At 34.8% G+C, this 22,396-nt stretch overlaps 1 protein-coding gene across 2 annotated transcripts in view; it reads right to left on the reverse strand.

The window, feature by feature from the left end:
* ESYT2 (extended synaptotagmin 2) overlaps window positions 1-22,396 on the reverse strand; it is a 116,990-nt gene that overhangs the window by 6,584 nt on the left and 88,010 nt on the right. Inside the window, exons 9-19 of one of the 2 annotated variants that reach the window (XM_027840996.1) lie at window positions 21,193-21,369; window positions 20,280-20,362; window positions 18,429-18,477; window positions 17,479-17,568; window positions 16,928-17,023; window positions 11,060-11,122; window positions 8,558-8,632; window positions 7,024-7,110; window positions 5,556-5,705; window positions 1,811-2,199; window positions 405-503 (exon numbers count right to left, since the gene is read on the reverse strand). In XM_027840996.1, coding sequence (XP_027696797.1) covers window positions 405-503; window positions 1,811-2,199; window positions 5,556-5,705; window positions 7,024-7,110; window positions 8,558-8,632; window positions 11,060-11,122; window positions 16,928-17,023; window positions 17,479-17,568; window positions 18,429-18,477; window positions 20,280-20,362; window positions 21,193-21,369 — 1,358 coding nt within the window. The remainder of the gene's footprint in view (window positions 1-404; window positions 504-1,810; window positions 2,200-5,555; window positions 5,706-7,023; window positions 7,111-8,557; window positions 8,633-11,059; window positions 11,123-16,927; window positions 17,024-17,478; window positions 17,569-18,428; window positions 18,478-20,279; window positions 20,363-21,192; window positions 21,370-22,396) is intronic. The other variant, XM_027840997.1, reaches the window with a different exon arrangement.

Here is a 22,396-nt window from a genome sequence, read left to right on the forward strand (position 1 = left end):
TACTAAATAAACTATTGGGAAAAGCCATCCTTCCACCAAAAAAAAAAAATCAGAGTATTTGCCCAACAATCTTATCTCTAGCAAATATATTTAATGAGAACAAGGTATTTTACAAATGCTTTTTGAAGTAGATTTTATATACCAGTACCTTGAAATATATGGAAAATTAATACTAATAGTGATGTTATATTGTTCCAGTAAAACACAGAATTTCCTACGTACTAGTTTGAATGATTCTGATAAGAAAATCAAATTAGGATTAACCTATTCAAATACAATAATGCATTATCTAATGTATGTATTTAAACTGTCCACTTAGAAATAAAACTTAAATGATACTGTAACATGTTTAAGTTATTTTAAAAAAAGCCTTATAGACATGGACCAGGATATATAATGCTCACCTACAGGAATGCACAACCACAATAAGTTTATTTCTTTGTGAACTGTGACGTATTGTCAACTGAATCTGCCCCAGGGGAGACTGCCCCAATGTTGTTCCACTACGAGAGAAAAAAAGAGCAGGGAAATTAGTTATTCCCAATTAACATTTCACATAAAACCCCAAATACTAAAGCTACAATAACACAATCATTCCCATTTGGTAAAAAGGTGTCATATGGCTATTAAGAACTCTGTCATTAGAGTTATTAAGAAACTAACTACAAACATAATAGGGAAATTTGTACAAAGAAAGTATGAGGCAAGTTTTGAGGGCATGATTGACTATTGTATATTCACTCCCCTCTACTGCTCAAAATTTGTCAGGTTTCTTTTTTTCACTTAGAAGTAAACTTCAAAGTAAGACAATGTTGTTTATACAATAACATTTTAAAGACATAAACTGGTTACCACTTAAACATTCTGAAATGAAGTACATTAGGTAAAGAAATTATCATGGAGGAGGTATCAAGAAGAGGAGAAATGACAAGGATGAGTAAGACAGACTCTATGATTAGCTGCTGAGATATCTAATTAAATCAGCTCATAGTACAAACTGAAACAAAGGAAGGACTTTACAGGCTGAGAAGAAACAGGTACCTAAAAAGAGTTTTTAGAGCCAGGACTCTTTTTTAACAAACACACTAAGATGATTCTGTTACCATTTAATATGAAAGTATTCCCTGCTTCTCCCTTTTTTCTTGCAATTCTGATGTTAAACAGGCTTATTTATAATGCTATGAAGAGAACTTTCAAAGGTCAACTTTAATTCCCTCCACTGAGAAGAAATGGTCAGACACCTTAAGCTTATGGTAGCTATAGATTATTTTTCATGCTTATCTAATGAAAAATATCAATAACTCACTAATCATATCTTTTAAACAAGTTAGATATTGTAACTGAAATAAAAGTAAATGGGGATTTGAATATTTAAGGAAGAAAAAGGACTACACAACAAATCTTTTCACATCTCCATAATATGAATTTGTCATTTCAGCTTTTCAGATTTCTTCCTGACTTGTGGTTGGCTACCATGGCACTTTTATTGGCCCTTACTAGCTTTTACTAGCCCTCTACTTCTGCCTCTTCTTTCCCATTCCTGAAACCTGTTCTATTCTTTTCCATATTTTAATAAGCTAATTACTTGATTCTTACAAAATGTTAACGTTAATTTCACTGCTACTCAAAAACCATAAGCAGTTCATATCATCTAATATTTTACGCTGTTCCCTTAAAACCACCGTCGGTCAACTTTTCCATCCAAGAGACAATCAAACTGAGAACTGGCTATGTCTATTTTGTAACATTCTCTCCATAAATTTCAAAAGCTGCATAATAAAAAAAAAAAATCAAGTACTGAAGACTCTACTTTTCAAGCTGTCGAAGTCTTTGCCGAAGTTCCTGTGTGGCAATGGGCAGTGAAATGTCTGATGCTATGCTGGGGGTGGGCTCCTTGATGGAAAGGTGGCTTGGGGAAGAGGTGACATTGGAGGTGTGGAGGCTGGAGGAACTTTGGCTGAGATCAGATGGCCACTGAGGACTAGCATTAGGAGGTTGACCTTTTTCATCCACATCAGTCTTTCTCGTACTGTCAGGTATTGATGGGACTGAGACCATTTTGCTGGAATCAGAAACTGCTGGTGCAGTGACGTGAGATTTAACAGATGTTTTCCTCCCCTCCTTGGAAACAGAGGGTCTCTTCACTTGGGCTGAATGTTGGTGATCTGGAGACCTTTCTTGTTTTTCAAGATACAGCACCTAGGGAAATAGAAAGCAAAAGTCCAAAGTGGAAACATTCCAATAATTCAATTCAACAAGCTTTTATGAAAGGCCTATTATGTGACAGGCTTAGCAGTGGGGATACAAAGACTAAAATACAAGTCCCTGCCCTCAAGGAATTTATATTGTATGTAGGGAATGCAACATGTGCAAAAACAAGTTGAAACAAGATACATACAAAGTAAACATAAATTTATTTCAGGAAGGGGAAAACATTAACCATTACGGGGATCAGGAAAGGCCACAGGTAGGAGGTGGCACCTAACTCTTGAAAGAATAAAGGTTTTTAAGAGCAGAAGTAAGTAGGAAGTACTGCAGTCATGGTGGATAGTCTTATGCAAAGGCTGAGAGGTGGGAGATACAAAGATGTGCACAGGGAATAAAAAGAATGGATAGAACACAGAATGCATGAGGAAAAGTAATATGAAATAAATCTAGAAAGGTAGACAGGAAACATTGTGAGAGGATTTAAATGGCAAATAGAAAACTCTGTATTTCATCCTAGAGGCAACAGACACTGAGGATTCCTGAATGGGAAGTGGCATGGTCAGAAATGTGCTTTAGGAAGATTACTTGGGCAGATGTATATATGACTGATTGGAAGATGGGGGAGAATGGAAGCAGGGAGACTGCCAAATTATGAAGCTGTTGCAATTGTCTATATGAGGTGATGGAGGCATCAACAAGGGCAGTAACTGTATCAGTGGAGACCTGAGGACAGACCTGAAGAGAGACTGCGAAGGTATAATCAGTAAGATTTACAAACTCACTAGACGTGGGGATAGAAGGAGAGTGAAAAATGATAGGTGACTATGAAGGCTTAAACGTGTATGACTAGTAGGACTGGTGACCTCAAAAGAAATAGGTAAGTTAAAAGGAGAAAGGAGCCACATTTCTAACCATCTATTTACAAATATAGCCTTTAATTTTTTTTTAAAAAGATTAGATTTAGATCTTGACTCCTTTTGCAGTAGGAATATGCTCTGGTTAAGTAACTTTCCCAAGGTCACAGACCTATTAAGTTCGTGAGATCACATATGAACCCAGGTCTTCTGATTCCAAGTTCTGTGATCTATCCACTACACCACCTACCTGCCTCTACTATCTGAATTTTACTAAGTTTCACTACACTTTATAACATTTCTCTGCTCACTTACTTCTTATAGATCCACATATATTTGTTCTAATAGGATAATTTTCTAATTCCTATAGTCTTTTATAGCTTAATTAAAATACTCCCTCTTCACTGACCTCTTTAAATTAAATCTTTGTCTTAAGGGAAGAGGAGGACTCAGAAGCACTGTTACAGACATCTATAATTGTCAAGCCAAGGGGTTGATGCAAATTCAAATGTGAGTATTTAGTAAGTTTTGGTCTATGCATCCAATCTATTGCCAAATACTGCCTTTTTTTCCCCTTTTAATAATTTATCCTGAATCTACTACTCTATGCTTTCCACAGCCAGAGTTACAGCTTAATTCTATGCCCTTTGTTATCATTCATCTGGACCCCTTGCAATTTTCTTTTCACTATACTACCTACCTTCAAAATCTGCTACTGTATCATTAATTTAGATAGTAAAATTCTCTTCATTATTTTAACCACATAATTTCCTCCATTTTCTTTTCCCTCATTTAAAACAAAAAATAATATGCTAATGGATTACTATTTTTTTTGGATCAGAACCCAGTTTCTCATTCTCTCTTTCAAAGCTTTTTTTCAAGTTGTCCCCAAAGTTTCTCCTTTCTCTGACATATTTTTTTCTTTTTTTCTGGAGCAACTTCCTTTCTTTGATTCCATCACTTCCACATCCTTCTAGATAACAATTCATGTTCAATATGCCTTTTTTCTTCCTTGCTTCTAACAATCAATCAATAAAAATCTCCATCTGAAATTCTTCTCTAGCTAAGTGGCAGACAAAGAACTAATTCAACCTGGCTCCTTCCGTCTAAACATGCAACATTAACATGACTTTCTATCCAACACACAACATATACCAGCCCCCAGGTGTCTGCATCTTGCTAATAAAACTTCTTTCATTACACCTCTCCAAAATTATCCTCTAGAATAACTCTTCATTTGTGGCTCTACTTCAATGAATTTTCAAGCACTGTACCATCAAAGATTCTTTTCGTTTGAAAATTAATCTAATATCCTCTATTTGAATAAAAGCTCCTAGTAGGGTATATGTATGTATGTAATAGCTATACACACATATAAAATGTATATACATTGTATATGAAATATTTCTCAAAACTCCACATGTCCAGAATAGAGTTCATTGCATTTCCTCCATCTTCCTGGCTGCTTATGAGAGCACATCATTTTTCCCATCTCTCATGCTTACTGCCTCGGTGTTACCCAGATTCCTCACCCCACAAAGCCAATCAGTTGCTAAACCTTGCCATTTCTACCTCTTTCTCCTCACACAGCTATCACTGTATTTCAAGCCTTTCATCATCTCTCCCTGGGAGAACTCAGTGGCCTCTTGCCACAAGTTTCCTTACAACTCCATACTCTACAGTTACCAATGTGTTTTCCTATAGCACAGATCTGAGCATGTTACTTCCTTGCTCAATAAATTTCAGCTTATTGGCTCGAGGATCAAATATAAACTCCAGTTTGGTTTTTAAACAACCTGCCCCCAGCCTACCTTTCTAGGCTCATTACATGGTGCCCTCCCACCCCAACTCTAAAGTTCAGCCCAAACAGACTTTTCCTTGTTCCTTACACATGGCACTCCATATCTCATCTCACTGCCTTTTTTGTACTGACCATCCCCAATGGCTGTAATTTCTTCTCTGGAATATCTCTTCTCTCACCTCTGCCTCAAAGAATACTTGGCTTTCTTCAAGTCAGAGCTCAAGGATCACCTTTTACAAGATACTTTTCCCAATTCCTCCATTTGCTAGTGGCCTGTCTCATACCCTGTATTTAATTACCTTGGATTTATTTTTTTTTATTATGAATATATAATAAACTGTGCACATAACACTATCCACATATACACACACATATGTTTTCTCTTTTGATAGAGTATAAGCAACTTGAGAACAGGGATTATTTCATTTTTGTCTTTGTAGCCCTAGCACCTAGGACAGTTCCTAAAATATAGGAGGTGCTGAATAAATGTTGACTGATGTTCAATTATCACCTAATGTGTAAATACAAACCATGACAGCATATTCATCCAAGTTGTTTAACTAATCTACAACATATTTTTAAAATGCAAATTGGCCTAATGTATTTGGATGGAAAAATCCAAAGAATATCCATACAGCAATTCTTTAAAGTTCCTATTCCATTACTATAGTGATTTCCAAAGACATAAATACCCTGAGGGCAATCTTCATTTTTATAGTGCTGTTTGGACCAGAATTACTGAGCTGGAACCGTTGATTCATTGTCAAGTCATCACTTGCCAACAGCTGGCTGAGAGGAATCTTCAGGTTCCCCAAGGAACACTGATGCTGTTCATCCTTGACCTACAGGAAATAAAAAAGCAGGATATATTTTTCAGATCTACTGGGGATGTGGGGGGTGGGGGAAATACTATTGGTAAATGAAGAAAACGGCGGTTTTGACGAAACTTATTTTATTTAGGCATATACTTCCATAACTGATTAGCACACTGTAGAAGGTTTTTACTAAGACATAAATCAACAGCTGTTATTTTCAGGGAACTAATATGTCCTACAAGTACATTCTGTCTGGACTACAGACCATACACTCTATTATGGCACCAAGAGACTCCTGTACTCAGAGATGACAGACTATCCAAATCTATTAGAGGTCAGAAAAGAGACTCTTCTAAACCCTTTGAAAACATGTAGCATTCAAACATCAGTATTAGCATGTGAATAAAATGAAAGAAGAATACAATAAACATACACTTGTAGTGGGAAAACCTTTCAGTTTTACAATTCATGGAGTTTATATCTACAGCATTACAATTTTTATAGATGAAACAACAATTTTCCCCCTGTTATAACTGCACTGGTCTTTCCTGGGTATAATTCCACTGCCCATCAGCATAGGAGCTTTGACTTACTCCAATTCTGACATGGCCTGGCTCACCAGTCTCTAGGCAGCATTGTGGCCCTCCATTGTCAGAGATTTATCATACTGATACTTGTGGACAACCTCACAAGCAATCCACCAGCCTTAGCTTCCCCAGCAGTGGGAATTACAAATGTGTCACCACACCCAGCAATAATTTGTGATGACATCATCACAAATCACAACATAGATCTTTCAAAAGTGACTAACGTATTTTGTACCCATACGGGAATTAATGTATGGAATTCAGGGCTACACTGCTTAAAAAGAAAGTGGAGAACTCAAAATCTTAAAAGCATAAAAGGTAGGTAAATAAACCATTAAAGAAGAGTTTATAAAGGAGCCTGACTGAAAGATGTTGCAGGAAGGTATTCAGACATTTTAGGCATCACTGCATCCAGAAAGGTGACTACCTATTCTCTATTCTCTTAGGACATACCCATAAGTGAGCAGGAAATGGAGTGAAGAGAAAAGATGACAGGAATTAGAAAACAAACATTTTCTAGTAAAATGTAAGGCAACAGGTTTGGAATGTGTGAAAAGAATTAATTTCAAGAAAAGAAAAAAAAAACTACTTTTCTTTAAGTACATGATTGGGAGACAGAGGTCAGCAGACAAATTTCAAGAGCCAAGAGCGAATTCCCTACTTATCCCTAACCCCCTTCCCGCTTTCTCATTGGGTCTTAGGATTCCACAATTCAAAAGTAGTGCAGGGGCAGAAGGGAGGAGAAGTAAACAAAATACCTCAACTTCAAGGTCCTGACGCTTGGGATTGTGAATGAAGAAGGTGAAATTTTCTTCCCAAACAGGTTCGTTGGTCTTATATCGAATCTGAAAAGAATAGCTATATATCAGTTATGCAATATTTAAAAATGATTTTTCAGTTACTGAACTTGATGAAAATAAAATGATAAATTTTTAACCTTCTAGAACCGAAATTGAGATGATGAGAAAGAAAGGAAGCCCGAACTGATTCAAAACATCATGGAAATCATTTCTTTAATTGCAAATGCCAGTGTCCTTTCCAAAGGTTCTTAAGTGACTTCTATAAGAGTTATGATTATTTTGTTTGACATCAGTTATCTACACTTAGATCTTCTTCTGCTGATTGTAAAGCACTCACTACATAAAGGAGATCAATATAAATTACTGAATTGATGAATTCTATACAATAAGAAAGATCAGTCAACATGATTTGAAAATTGTTATTATGACTTTATTAGTCAGAAACAATAAATATCCCCTTTAAATACAATTATAAATGATGAATATCAGAAATGTCTGTCTTAAAAAAACATACTAACATACAAATATATTTTAATGCTAAATTGATTCTTTTTTTTAGCACAATGCCTTGTACACGTAGGAGTTTACATATTAATTTGTGATTACGATGGGTAAAAAAGCACCATGTTTTCCACTGTATTAAATAAACAACAGTGTAACTTCCACATTGTCTTGCCACTTTAAGACTACCTACTTATGACAATTTATCCCTAATGCTAACAATATTTAGGGAAAAACTCTCAAATAGTCCTCAGATAAACTACAAACTCTTCATCCTGGCATTTAAAACCCTCTGCAGTGTGACTCCAGTCTGTTTTCCAGGGCAGATTCTATAGCCTCATTACTATTCCCCTACCATATCACTTATCACAGCCAAATTAGCATACTTCTTGTTCCCTTACACAACAGCCTTTTCACAAGCTGTCCCCTGCACCTGAAATGTGCGCCTTCTTCAGCTGGACTTTGTGGAACCCACCTCCCTTCATGGTCAGATCAAGTGCTATCTCCTACCAGAAACCTTTCCTGATTCCCCCAGTTGCTAACCCCACCCCCATTACTTTATATTAATTTTGTATGAATTCATTTTTAGATACAAGGAAGCACAGCACAGTAGATAAACATCCAGCCTCAGAGTCAGGAAGATCTGGATTAAAATTCCACCTTTGATACATACTGGCTGTGTGACCTTAAGCAGATCTCTTAACTCAGTGGCCCTGGTTAACTCTCTAGGACTCTTAGCTGCAGGAAAGTTCAAGTGTTCCTTGGTGGAGGGAGCTCTTCCCAATGAGAAGCTCCCCACACTGAATAAATAACCAGAGCAATCCTATCCCATCTTCTCTCTACTTATCTGTGTACAGGGTGTACCCTTTCCATCAGAATTTCATCATTTTGAGGGATAAGTATTCCCAGTGCCTATCACAGAACAGGCATATAATAAAGGCTTACTGAAGGCTAAATGAAGTTAAGTTAAATGAAAATATTATTATCTTACCTTGCTCTCCTGGGCCGTGTGTCCAACTGATATTTGGACCAGTGGGTTAGGGTTGCTGTTTATTTTCTTCCCAGACTAATAACAACAAGAAAAAATAAACATTTAAAATCTTTAAAACAGGTTAACTGGGATTGTCATCTCTTATTCTTATTAAAAACGCTAATCTTTCACTTACAAATTCTTTCTCTTTCTCACTGGTTCTTGTACATTTCTATTACTTCCTAATGCTTACATTATGGACATCACACAAGAACAAGTTAGCCAGAGGACAATTCCTAAACAAAGTTCAAAGCCATAATTATATCTATCATGTAACTGAATTAAGAACAAAATGGCTGTTCACTTGCAATTTAGAATAATTTGTTTTCCTTTTAAAAAGTAATTTGTTTTTTTCTTTAAATGTAGCCTTGTTCATTCTTTAATGTGTATTATCATTTTTAAAGCTAGCGTGGTTAAGGTGACAAAATGAATAAAGCAGAATGGATGAAAATGGAAAAAAAATACATGAAATAAACACAACCTAAAAGAAATATGTCCTCCAAAAACCTTAATTTTTAAGTTCGTAATAATATACTACAGTAACCAAAATGTTCCTTTGGTAGGAATAGAAGAAAAATTCCAAGGTATCATATACACATTCCTACATTTTGCTAAGTGTATCTAAATACTGAATCATGCTTACCAGCTGTTTAGCAGTCTAAGAGGAAGAATAAATGCCACTTTCAAATCACTTATATTTGAAAAACATAAATGCAAATCTACAGTAACTTCAGAAATAAGAAAATATAGTGAGAAGTGAAATTTTTAGCACAAGCAGCTGACAAGAAAATACAACAAAAATACAAAATTCACAGTAATGAGGTTTATTTAGAACTCAGCCCCACAAGAGACTAACATAGTTAAACATGAATTAAACGACTGTTAGTGGAAACTAATTGTAGCACATAAGGTCGCAAAGAGTTCATTCTAGTCGCACTGTTACAGAACTAATCTCAGAGAATCTAGCTAATTGTGTTAACTATGAAAACAAAGGACATCAAGAGTATTTGGTTTAGGGGGAAATTTCAGTTTACATCTACAGTGATGTATTTGAGGAAAACTGCTTCTTAAATAAACCATGAGCCATAGAAGTAATTCACCTCTAAAAATATAGGCAGCTTACCAGTAAAGACTAAGTTGATATTGTAAGAGCAAGGTCACTATTCTACAACAGAATACAGAAGTCTGATATTCAGTGATGGCATTGTCTTTTTATCCACTTCAACTCCAGTGAGAGTTATTACTTCTTCCAGGTCACTAGCTAAACAGTCAACAGTTAATCCACTGCTAAAACAAGAGCTATTTATGTACTATGTGAAGCAGATTTCTGATTCTCCCACACTATTCAAATTTAAAATGATTTCTGTAGATGCGATAGTATAAATTAACACTTACTGAATGTATAGCTTTGGTGGCAGAATTTTCTTGGGGGGAGGAGAGGAGGGGAGGATGCAGGATGGGAACAGACTAATTTTTTCAGCATCTACATGTAAACATTTAACATCTTCTAAACATTCATGACAAAAATAGTTTTCTTTTGTTTTTTAACTAGTGGAAAATAACAAAATTGATCATCAACATCAAGAGCAAAGATACTTCTACCAAACAGAATTTCAAAACTTCACCTTTTAGGGAGTGGAGCTCAGTTTTCAATATACCTCATTGAATGGAGATTTAAAGCTTCCCAAGAAAAGTTATCATGAAACAGTACCAAAAGACATGACTAGTAATTCAAAGATGGACTTTATTAGTTTATTAACTCAACATGCTGGAAGAATTGATCTTTCAGTGTTCATATAAAGTTGGTCGATAAAATGACTAAATCATACTCTCAATTTGGGGAGATTTAAATAGAATCTAATCATTTTGAGAAATGTAAACCAATTAAGACAGAGGTATGACTTAAAACAGTTTTTATCTGATGCTCACTATAGTATAAAGGATATTAAATTACATCTAAAGGGCTGTCATATAAACAGGGATTGACCTTGTTCTGCTTAGCTAAAGAATGATAGATGAAAGCTGCAGAGAGGCAGATAAAATTCCTCACCATCAGGACTATCCCAAAGTGGCCTAGGTAGTGCTACTCCTTCACAAGGGCCCTCAAAGTGGAAGCTGAATGGGCTCTTGTCAGAGATGACAGGAAGAGAGATTTAGAGCTAAAACAGACTTTGAAGATGGAGGAGGGATTCCTGTCCAGGTAGCTGCTGAACTAGGTAATGTCTAATCAACTAGAAGAATCTGTGATTCTGTGCAAATGTTTATATTTACCTGCAAAGTTGATTTAAATGCTCCTGACCACAAACCCTTGGAAGTAAAGAGTGTGGTATTTTTAATTATGCCAACTACAATAATAAGATATTAGATAATTTCTGAATAGGTCTATATGAAAACTAAAGGTTCATTTCTTTCAACATGTTTCAGTTAACTTTGTGACCTTAATGGAAAACTGTATTAGTTTACCTTTAAAGCTTTCTGAACTGCAGCCTTCTTCAAGCCATCATGGTTAAATTCTAATGGATTACTCTTTTCAAGTCAGAAGAAAATGAATATACCAAGGGTTAATACAACATGCAATGAGGAGCTTATGTAAGGTTAATGACACAAAAATGGGAACCCAAAATTTAAAAATAAAAATAAAAAGTCCACCACCAAAACAACTAAATTAAAAAAGCAGTTAACCAAAAAAAAGCCATTTGTTCACATTTCTTGAAGCACAAGAACTAACAATAAATATTTAATCCACAAATATTCTGAAATGATAACTGTCCTCTATAATATCTTTTTTTTTCCCTTTACTTTTTCTTTGCATTAAAGAACAACAAGAACACCACCACATCAATAAGCTTTTAGGCCAGGTTACATATACTATTTTTTTTTGTCCCAGTCCTAGCCCTTGTTTGCACCAACTATGGTTAAATAAAAGGTCAACTAAACTATGAATCACAACTGGGAAAAAAGAACAAGTTGCCTCTAAAGGAAGTCAGAATATGAAATGATTAAATGGTATCTTCCTTAAAGGCCTAAATTAGAATCACTCTCCTGAATTAATCCGATTTGAGACATTTAAAAAAACTATAATCAAGAAGGCCATCCAATTTCATTTAAAAAAAAAAAAAGATGTGGGTCTGGAGGGAGATGTCCTGTGGGGTCTTAATTCTGTCCCCAGTAGCTGTGTGACCTTCAATAAATACATCACCCATAATTTGGGGGGCTTCAGTTCCTTTACCTAAAAAAAAAATTGAGGAGACTGGACCAGAAGACACTTTTTAGGTTGCAAATTCTGTGATTTTAAGTTTCATTTCTGACTCTAGATAGAACTTAAATGACCACGACCAAAGCGTCCCCTCCCCTTTAAAGATAAGGGTGTGTTTTGTAACCCATTATTTTCACAATCTCAAAATGATTTAAACTATTAACTTCATTTTGTTATATGCAAACTTTTCTTATCATTTTGGTTGCAATTAATTCCCAACCGTTGACCATAATTTTTGTTCTAGTAAACTCATTTATATTAATTGAAGAAAACTAATTTATCAATCTTCAACAACCATGGCAATCTGAAAGAAGTTAGAAAAGATGATGTAACTATTTTTGACTGACTCTAATTACTGAAACGCTTTAATTATTAACCACTAACTGATTACTGTCCTATCATACTCTTCAGGTTGCATAATTTAGAAGCATTTCTCTCAAGCTAACCTCAAAGGAAAATAGTGGTCAATGTAATCAGATGCAAAGATACAAAGGGCTTAGCAATACACAAAAGCATAAGTGTGACAAGGGTTAATTAGTAATAAATGAAACTTCTGACTAATCTATAGGTAATTCATTGTAAGTATGGCAGACATACAAAATTATGAATTTAAAGAATTCATATAGCAGAAAACTATTTAATTTTATATATTCTTAGATACAAGTGTGAAAAATTCTAAGGATCACTGACATCATGTGCAGGATGACAGCACCTGCTGCTATATTTTCGTATTAATATTAAATATTGGGTGATTGGTCAAAAAAGAATTCAAAATAAACTTATGAGAGCTGTGAGTATAAAGATAAGTGATTCCCACATATGAAATTCTTACATCACACAATGGAGTATGCAGAAGGGAGTTAGTGGTGATAAAGAGATCTTGGAATTCGGAAAGTTCTACACAACGATCTAAAGCATGTTAAAAGTGCAATGGTTAAAGGCACACTGGTACACTTAAGAGCCAAATATTTCATAGGGTCTGATACCATTATGAATCCTTCAGTGCTAATAGTTACTAACAATTCCATTTAGGACAAACTGCTGAGAAGATGCTACTGTTAATACTTCAATAGAAATTAATGTGAAGTGAAAATAACTTTAATAAATTTGCAAAGCAACCAAAAAAACCCCATATAAATGGTAAGAAATCTTCTCAAATTATTCACACAGTGGAAAATAACTGAGAATAATCTGTGGAAAAAATAATGGGACATATCCAACATCTATCTTTTTAACAGATTTCATTTTATAGTATCATATTTTATAAGGTTTGTTGTTATTGTTGTTTTTCAGTTGACATGTATTTAAATTATGGTTCTTCCACTAATCAGTTGTGAGAAACTGGCCAAGTCATTTAACCCTCAATTTCCTCATCTACTTGTCTTTCCCCAACAGGGCTGTTATAAGAGCCAAATAAAACAACGTATATGAAAATGCTTTTACATATTATAAAGCATTCCATTTATTTGAATTATCATGAACATCCACTTGCCATAGGTGCAAAGGTCAAATGAAGTTCAAGATTCAGTCACTAAATATTGAAAAACTCTTACAGCTAGAATTTTGCCGTGTGTGTGTGCGTGTGTGTGTGTGTGTGTGTGTGTGTGCGCGTGCGTGCGTGTATTTAGTAAGCTGTCTGTGGCTTTCCCAGAAAATGAAAGCAACTAAATAGCACTAGTGGAAAAAAAACAATTGAATGAATCAAATCATTAAAGGATAAGATTATGGGAAAGAGGCAAAGAAGCCAGTATCTGGCATCAGAATCAGAGTTTAGTGAACTCTCAACCACCCATTTTGGGAAATATCCAAGCTCCACACATCTTCTCTACTAACACTAATGATTTTGGGATTATTTTACTGGTTGCCCAACTCCATCAGAAAATGAACTTAAGCAAAAAGGAGGTTGAGATGTAAATAATCATATGTTTTCTTTGTTAGACGCTAATAATGAGGAACTGGGGAAAAGGTCTTCGGTTTTCTATTAACCTCTGAACACCTATTTCATGCAAAGTACATGTGATCCCCCTCACTGTTGTCACTGATAATTGAGAGTTGACTATATGTTGGAATAATATAGAGCAAAAGAATATAGAGTCATAGCTTAGCTTGATATTTGACACTATTTTGTTGGTGCAGGGCACTGGACTAAAGGGAAAGGACAACTGTACACTCTAAAATCATCCTTACATCTTACTTGAAAAGCAATCACAAGGAGAATTTGATCAATAAAACTTAAATTCCCCAAAAAATTTCTTTGGCTGTATGCCAAAATCAACCTAGGAGTCCATATCTATGACTTCTTAAGAATTCACTCAGCTTGTGCTTCTCATCATAAGATGTAATATACTTACCAATGTTAGATTAAAAAAAAAATTTAAGTAGCACAACAAAATGCATAATAGTAGAAACCATGCAAGGAAATCAAATAAGCATGCTTGGTCATTCCGCCAAAGTTGATTGCTTTAGAAGCACCAGTCCACACTCCAGCAGTCTCCAATTAAAAAGGAAAAAAGTATAACACCAGAGAACTCACAAATAGGGCTCTATAGACTGAGGTAGTATTTTCACAAAAGACTAGTCCCGATGCTCTCCTCTCTTTTAAGTAGCCACACCCAAAGTTTCCCTCGTAGATACTCTTAAGAAGGTGAAAATGGAAGGAGAAAGCAAAGAGTGATGGATTGTGGTAAAATGAATGCACAAGAAGCCCTTCTATTATAAAAGTGTAAAGAAAAAGAGTCAAAGGATTCCACAACAGCTTGCAGAAAGACCCAGTGAGCAAGCTTCTTAAAAGTCAGTAATTTAGCAAGTAAATATTTTCCAAAAATTCTTTGCCTCTGTCAGCCATATTTCATGCACAAAGTGCCCTTTGTGAAATCTTTAAGCATGTTCATTTTTTTTATATTCTCCAAACTTCAATTTGACATTGTAGAAGTTATAAAATATTGAAGCTACCTAACCCAATCAACTTACTACTTTTTTCAAATACAGAGTACATTCCAAAGGTTCAATACAGCTAAACTGGGGTTTTTAATGGAATACAATTACAGTAAAAGGATAATAAACTCTATGGCAGGGTTCTATTATCAGAAAACAACAATTCACAAAGCCCAATTAAATCACATAATCTACACATGCTGACTCCAAAAAATACTGAAGACAGCATTGCAGGAGGCACAGTTATATAGAATACATTTTCTTCCTCTTGATGTAAAATAAAGTATACAAAATGTACAAACACGTATACACATAAAAACACACTGGTAAAATGTTAAAAAGCTCAAAGGAAGACTGTAAAGAAGAAACAATATTAACTATACCATCATCAATCAAATTGTCGTAGCAATTAGAGCAAAGGAGTATTGGAGACCTTCTTGGTTTAAAAGAAGGTGACCTCACCAAAGGGCAGAGCAACTATTGTTTTTCCTTTTTTCTACCAAGCAAACTAGAATCTTAGTCCAAAGAGAAAGAGGTAACTAGCTGAGGCACTTATTTTAATCTGATATGGGTACGTAAGCAACTACATGCACACACACATATTCTCTGAGTCAAAAAAAAACAAAAAACAAAAAACAAAAAACAGGGAAAATTCTCTAGCTGAATATTCACCAATATTTATAGGAAGAAACTGTCCTCAAAAGCTAACTAGAAGCTTAAGAGACAATTACAAGATTTTACTAACATGCAGAAAAGAGTATAATAAACTGTGCTATGAAGAAAAATGTAGAAAATCAAGCATTTGATGCCTATGAGGTTTCTTTTTGACCAGATCTGATGAAACTGTACATTGAAACAAAGTATAAACAGTCATTTAATGAAGTAAGCAAATGCAGTCAATCAAGACAGTACATCTATGAAGATCTACTACATTTTGTAAATAAGAAAACCGCAAAGTTGCATTGCGTGTATTTTTTTTTTCACTAAGTACTTTAGGGGACCACATTAACCAATGTAACATGGTTTCTTTTCCATGTTTTAAATTTTGAAAATGACAAATTTGCTTCAAAACTTGACAGCCAAGTGATTATGTTTGTTTATACACACAACACTGCAAATAGAAGTTAAGGGAAAAAATTTTTTTAATTGTTGTTACTTTTAGGTTTAAAAAAGCCTACGTTACTTTTTTTTCCCCTTTTAATATGCAACAATGAAAACTCAGGTTTTAAGTACCAGCAAAAATTCATAACATCATATAAAAATAGAAGCATTCTTTCAACCCACAACTGCCATCATCACCCAGCCTACTCTACAGTCTTGAAACTACAAGGAGTAAATACTTTAGATACTAAATCCAAATTAAGCTAGAGTGCAACAAGAATAGAGCTCAGATTTTGAACTTAACTTCCGCTTTAGTGTTTTTCTGTTTCAATGAATTATAATTTCTACTTCAGGTTCACATTTTATTGATAATTAATAATCATTAATGTAATTTCCTGCTCTTTCTTTTTACCCATCAACCTTTCTTCAGGGCTACTCTTCATTGGTTTTCATGGTTTATTGATGCTTTTTTCACTGCTATCACTTCCTAACTCCTCTTCTATCCCAATAGAACCCTCCCTTAAAATAGAAAAGTATAATTAAAATCAACTGATTCACTGCCTATAAGAAAATATATGCTTCATTGGCACTAGTCACCTAGTACCAACTAGGAACATTAGCAGCCTACTGCCTTTCTAATGAGAAGAAGGAAGTACGTTTCATCATCAATCTTCTCTGGAGTCAAGACACTGCATGATCTGAATTAATGTCACACTCCTACTTTTACGAATGAAAACCCAATGTTTATTTTTCTAGGCACAAGAGTTACTCAAGTTTAAGAAATCAATATATACACGAATCCTATAAAAGAGATCAGTCCAAAGAACTATCAAAATCAAAATACACTTTCTAAACCAAATTAAAACTCATTGTCTTTTTTCTGAGACACAAAGTGACTAACAGTGTGTACAGGAAAACATGAGCAAGGTTAGAACATGTGGCACAATGTGGTTCATAGAAGCAGTGGGACACATTCTCAACCAAATGTGCTAGAAGGAATTAGAAGCAACCAAGGGAAGAGTCACCAGCGTATAACTTACTGGAAGATTTCTTGCTGAATCCAAATATAAGATAAGCAATGCAGAAGAAAGGCCATCATTGGCTTGGTTTTTGTCAGCTTTAATACCTGTTAGCACCTAAAAACAAAATACTTGTTAAAAATATTTTGACAATCTGTTTGATACCTTATTTTTTTATGAGACTAATCAGTTAGACCAGTTAAAACTAATGCCTTCCTTCAGCTCAGTGAAAAATAAGATGGTACAGAAGCAAACATGAGTGTCATGAAATCAGACAGCAATGTTCCTTTATGTACTATATATCTGTCAAATAAATGACTCTTCTGGTAAATTTTTGCTCTTACAAAGATATCAATTACTTAAAGCTGAAATCTGTGTAGACCAAATATATACCTTGTAAATTTATTTTAAAATACTTTGAATGTTCTTAAACACGAAACAGAATCTTGCTTAGGAATAAAAAGACCTCATATGAAAACTCAGAAATAATGCTGTCATCTTTTTTTAAACTTAACAAATTTGAAAGGAATGAACCTAAATAAAACCAGGGTGATTGAATACAGAAACAATACCTTATCAAGATTCAAAACATTTGGCATCAACGTGAGCCACTCCAGTTTCAAATGTAATTTTCCTTTAGGGACCTCATCCAGAGTGAACCACTGAAATGAAATATTGGACAATTTTTAAAAATTGATTTGGACAATTTTTCACCCATAAAGGCTTGTTGAAATACATCAAAAAGCTTAAAATACAATAACGTCTTCAAACATTTTAAGCCTCAGTACATTGAAGCATCAATACTTTAAAGGACATAATTTGAAAAATTTAAGGGCTTATACTTATGTTTAAATGTTTACGCTGTCCTAGTAACAATAACGGCTCTGAAAATCAGAATTATAAGCAAAGAAAGGCTAGAAAGCTCTTTTTTAAACTAAATTTACAATTTGTTTTACTGACTACAACAAAGTAAAAGTTTATTCATTCCTGTTTTAGCAACTATAATGTGAAAAATAAAAACTTATACTATTAATACACAGGTATGGAATAAATGCATTTTTTCCCCCACTTAGCTAAATCCTTCATCTCCTTCAATACCAATTCAAATCCCACCTTTCCCATTAAACTCTTTCCAGAATATGCAGAACATGGTTTCTTTCTCTCCTATAGCTCTTACTTTAAATACTTTTCACACTGCCTGAAGATATCTATTATTGAATTGAGCTATTAATTAAACCTCTATTACTTAACTTTATGAGTACTTACATTTTATATCCCCAACCTTCTCATACTTCTTTTTATCCCCTATAGTGACTAGCATAAAGCATTCAAAAATGTTACTGATGTGTATTTAGCTTTGCTGCAGCATTTCTATACTGGCTAATATCAATATAAGTACTGAGTTCATCAAAACCTGCTTAGGATGGCTTCTCTGCAAAGGTTACAATGATAAAATCAGGAGGCTTAAGACAAAGCTGCCAGAAAGGCACCCAAAGAGCTTAACCAACAAAAGGCAACTTACCTCATCTAAGAGGCGTTCCTTCTCAACTTCCATCAGATCGATCATCAGACTAAAGAAACAATAGCATCACAGCTTCAGGGCACTGGGATCAAAGGTACTTTTTTTTACACAAAGGAAGCAATCATAAGATATCAGGATCACAGATTAAGAGTTTGAAGGCATCTTAAAGGTTATTTATTTAACTCATTTTACAGATAAGGAAACTGAGGCCTAGAGACGGACATTAAGTGACTGGTCATTGGCGACACTAGGAAGTAGCACAGGCTTTGACCTGAAATTGAGCACTCTTAAGCATAGACACATCTAAAGGTATTACAGAAACAAGCAAATTAAGAAAGCTATCTATTAATTATTATGTTAAAGAAACGAGTATCCACCTCGATTCTGGGTGTTTATATACAACCTTATAGACATGTCCAAGCAGTAACATAGTTGCTGTGGATAAAGAGGAGGGAGCAAGGGTGGGATCTTATGAGGGATGGAAGGAGAAGAAGGCTAAGCAGCTACAATAAAGTTGAATTTCTCTTAAGTGCTACAGCTCTAGCTATTAAGTTGTTACAGCTGCTCAAAATAAAAAAAAGTCCACACTGTTAATAAAAATCACAACTTTTTTCCTACCATAAGGGTACTCATATTTAGAAGAATCACCTCATCCCTCAAATTAGAAAGAATAGACCACCTAGAAGTTTTCCAAAAAGCTCAACATTTTTAAAATAGAAACTAGAAAATAAAAGAGAAAGCCCTTGGGTATGAAGAAGGAATTAGGAGAAGCATATAACTGGGTTTCAGATGAAACTGAACAGGAAAAAAAACAAAATGCATAAAATATTCTTCTACCAGTAGAAGATGGTTCCAAAAATGTTATGTAGTTTATACATAAGTGAACCATCAGAAAGAAGCCTCTGGAAAACTAAGTCAGAAGAGACAACTACATGATGTTAGGAGCAAAGCAAAGGTAAAAATAAATACAAATGTTAAAAATATAGGAAAAGTACATTTAGAAAATTAAGACACTAAGGCATGGAAGAATGACAAGCAGAAGTAAAGAAGGAAAAAAAGAGAAAATGAAAGATATTCAGGCTTTGGACACATTCAAAACTTCTTCCTAGAAAAATTCAACAAGCACAATTTGATTTTTTTTCTTTTTAGTAATATGCACTATTAAACTGGAGTGTACAATTCAGAATTTTATTACTGGAGAATACCCATCTATTAAGGCTATATTAGTACTATACTAACAGGATATTCTGCTTTAAAAACTTTTTAGCTGAATTGTCTGAATCAATCACTTATTCTCCAATGTTATGAATTACTGGCACCATAGCAGGCATCAAAGCATCTAGTGCAATAAAGCGCAGTAAGATCTTTTTCTATACGATTGTATTGAAGTGGTTTATTTGGTTGTAAAATTATTTCCACATTCTGGAATACTCCCTCCAAATGATATTTCAATTTCACCTCAGTGAAATTATTATTTAGCAACACCAGTGACAATTATTATTGACAGGGACTCAGCTTACGACTGATACAGGGAACGCCCAGATGAGGAAGGTCCCTCTGCCAACGTAGGGTGGTATCTTCTCTTCAAGTTATAATCTTAGAGGGTTTCTGGAGCGATAAGCAGTGAAATGACTGATGTACTCAGGGTCACACAGCTAGGACATGTTAAGAGGAAGACTTGAATCTGGGTCTTCCTGGCTTTGACGCTGACTCTCTGACAGATACTAAATCAACCGCACATTATGGCTCATGTCGTTATCAGTATGTACAGTAAATGAACCTAAATATGGTATTTCATCACAACACAATTCAACAGATTACATTACGATGTCATATACATAAGGAATTTACCTTCCGAGGAAATCATCCTTGTCTGGGTCTTCATCAAAGAGCTCAATTTCTAACTCCTGCCCAGGATGTTCATAAACTAAAGCCTGAAAAATAAAACATCAATTGCTGTTTTCTATTACCGATGGTAATAACACATTTCTAAAAATCTTTAACATTTTCAAAATTTTCACACATCCATTCTTTCCAACCCTCACCATGACCTTTTTAAATGGGAGAGGCAGGCATTGTTTACAGAAGGGGAAACTGAGTACCAGAAAACTTAGCTTATTTGTCCAAGATAAAGGCATGGGGAAAGCAGAGCCACAATTAGAAATCAGGTCTTGACTCTCAGGCCAATCTTTTTGCCAAAATATATTGAAATAAACTAGCACTAAAACGCCAAAATGCAAATAGCATTCCAAAATATATTTATATATTGTTACCTTCCTGCACAAACATACAGAGAAATGCAAGGTAGGCAAGCCAGATATTAATTCCATTTTATAGAACAGAAAATGAGGCAAGGAATGGTAGGAATGGTTTTCTAAGTTCACACAGCTACTTTAAGTGGCAGGGCTGGAATCTGAATCTATGTCTACCAGCTCCAGGGCTAGGATGATAAATGTTTAACAATCAGCTCATCAGCAACAACAACAAAAAAAGACACACTTTTAAGTTTAATCTGCATTACTAACATTTTCTCCATCACTTTCCTAAGGTTAGACCCCAACAAGACAATATGTCAAGTCAATTTCCAAGGTATAAATCCTTACACTGAAAATTTACCAATGAGCTCCTGTGAGCCTCTGTGAGTGTGCTCCAGCACACCCCTAGTTAGTTTAGTATTCCTTTCACGAAACCAAACGACTTTGATGGCCTAAGTTGGAAGCGTGAGAATCAATATTGTAAAATTAAATGCAGTGTGTACAATTACCTCATAAACTTCATTCCATTTTGGACTGAGATTTTCTTTGATGACCTTGCTTTGAAAGATTTGGTTGCCGACCCGAATAACTCCATAGGGGTCTGATTTTCCTTTGACCAGGCCCTTAAGATAAGTATCTTTACCCTGCAGATCCTGAGCTTCAATGAAATGTATTCTTAAAACACCCTGAGAATGAAGACAAAAAATAAAAGTATTAAATGGTTGCTTACTTTGAAGAATTCTTGACTTATTTTTACATGTTAGTTTTTTCAATATTGTGGCTTTAACAGGACTTCTCTAAAAAGGGAAGGTGCCCTTTTAATTGTTTATATTTTATACAGAGAAAAATACAACTGCACAAGTCTTATGCTTCTAAATTTCTGGTATATTAAATTAAGATAAATTTGGCAATAGACATAAGGTAAACATATGCCGAGTCTTAAAGTCAGTATATTTTATTTTTATTTATTTATTTTAGGCAATTGGGGTTAAGTGACTTGCCCAGGGTCACACAGCTAGTGTCAAGTGTTTGGTCTGAGGCCAGATTTGAACCCAGGTCCCCCTGACTTCAGGGTCGGTGCTCTATCCACTGTGCCACTGAGCTGCCCCTAAAGTTTGCATATTTTAAATGGTACCAGAAAACAATTTCTAAATTTCAGTAAATTTTTGGCTTTTCAATGATGAAAGAAGTTAAAACACTATCTTGCTCTCTGCAATGTACTACTACACTAATTCTATTCAAGTAAAACTACATACTGTTTTCTGCATTTGAATTCTCCAGCATTTATCAGAGTACTTAGTATGCAGTAAGCACATAATAAATGCTTATTGTCTGACTGATTCTTAACATAAATTTACCTGGTGTGACACAGCTTATACAAAACTACCCCTCCCACCTCCAAAATACAGCTAACCACTATGGCATTTAGATTCCTTGCTGTAATCACTACATCAAAATTAGAACATTTACACAGGCTCATCCAACTTATATAAAGGGCAGCTGAAGGAACCAATTAAGTACTCATTATTTCTACTCTCCCCAAAATGGGACTGAATTCCTTTTGATCTTAGTGAAAACAATGGATTCTGTGTATGACATCCTATATAATACATCATTCCAGAATCCAGAGAGGTGACAGGTAACAATATTGACTTTTGCTAGAAAGGTGTGTGTTATAACAACCCTACTAAAGAAATAAAGAGGCACCTTTCC

This window comes from Vombatus ursinus, unplaced genomic scaffold (genome assembly GCF_900497805.2).
Source record: "Vombatus ursinus unplaced genomic scaffold, bare-nosed wombat genome assembly UNPS02014852.1, whole genome shotgun sequence".
NCBI classification, from domain to species: Eukaryota; Metazoa; Chordata; class Mammalia; order Diprotodontia; family Vombatidae; genus Vombatus; species Vombatus ursinus.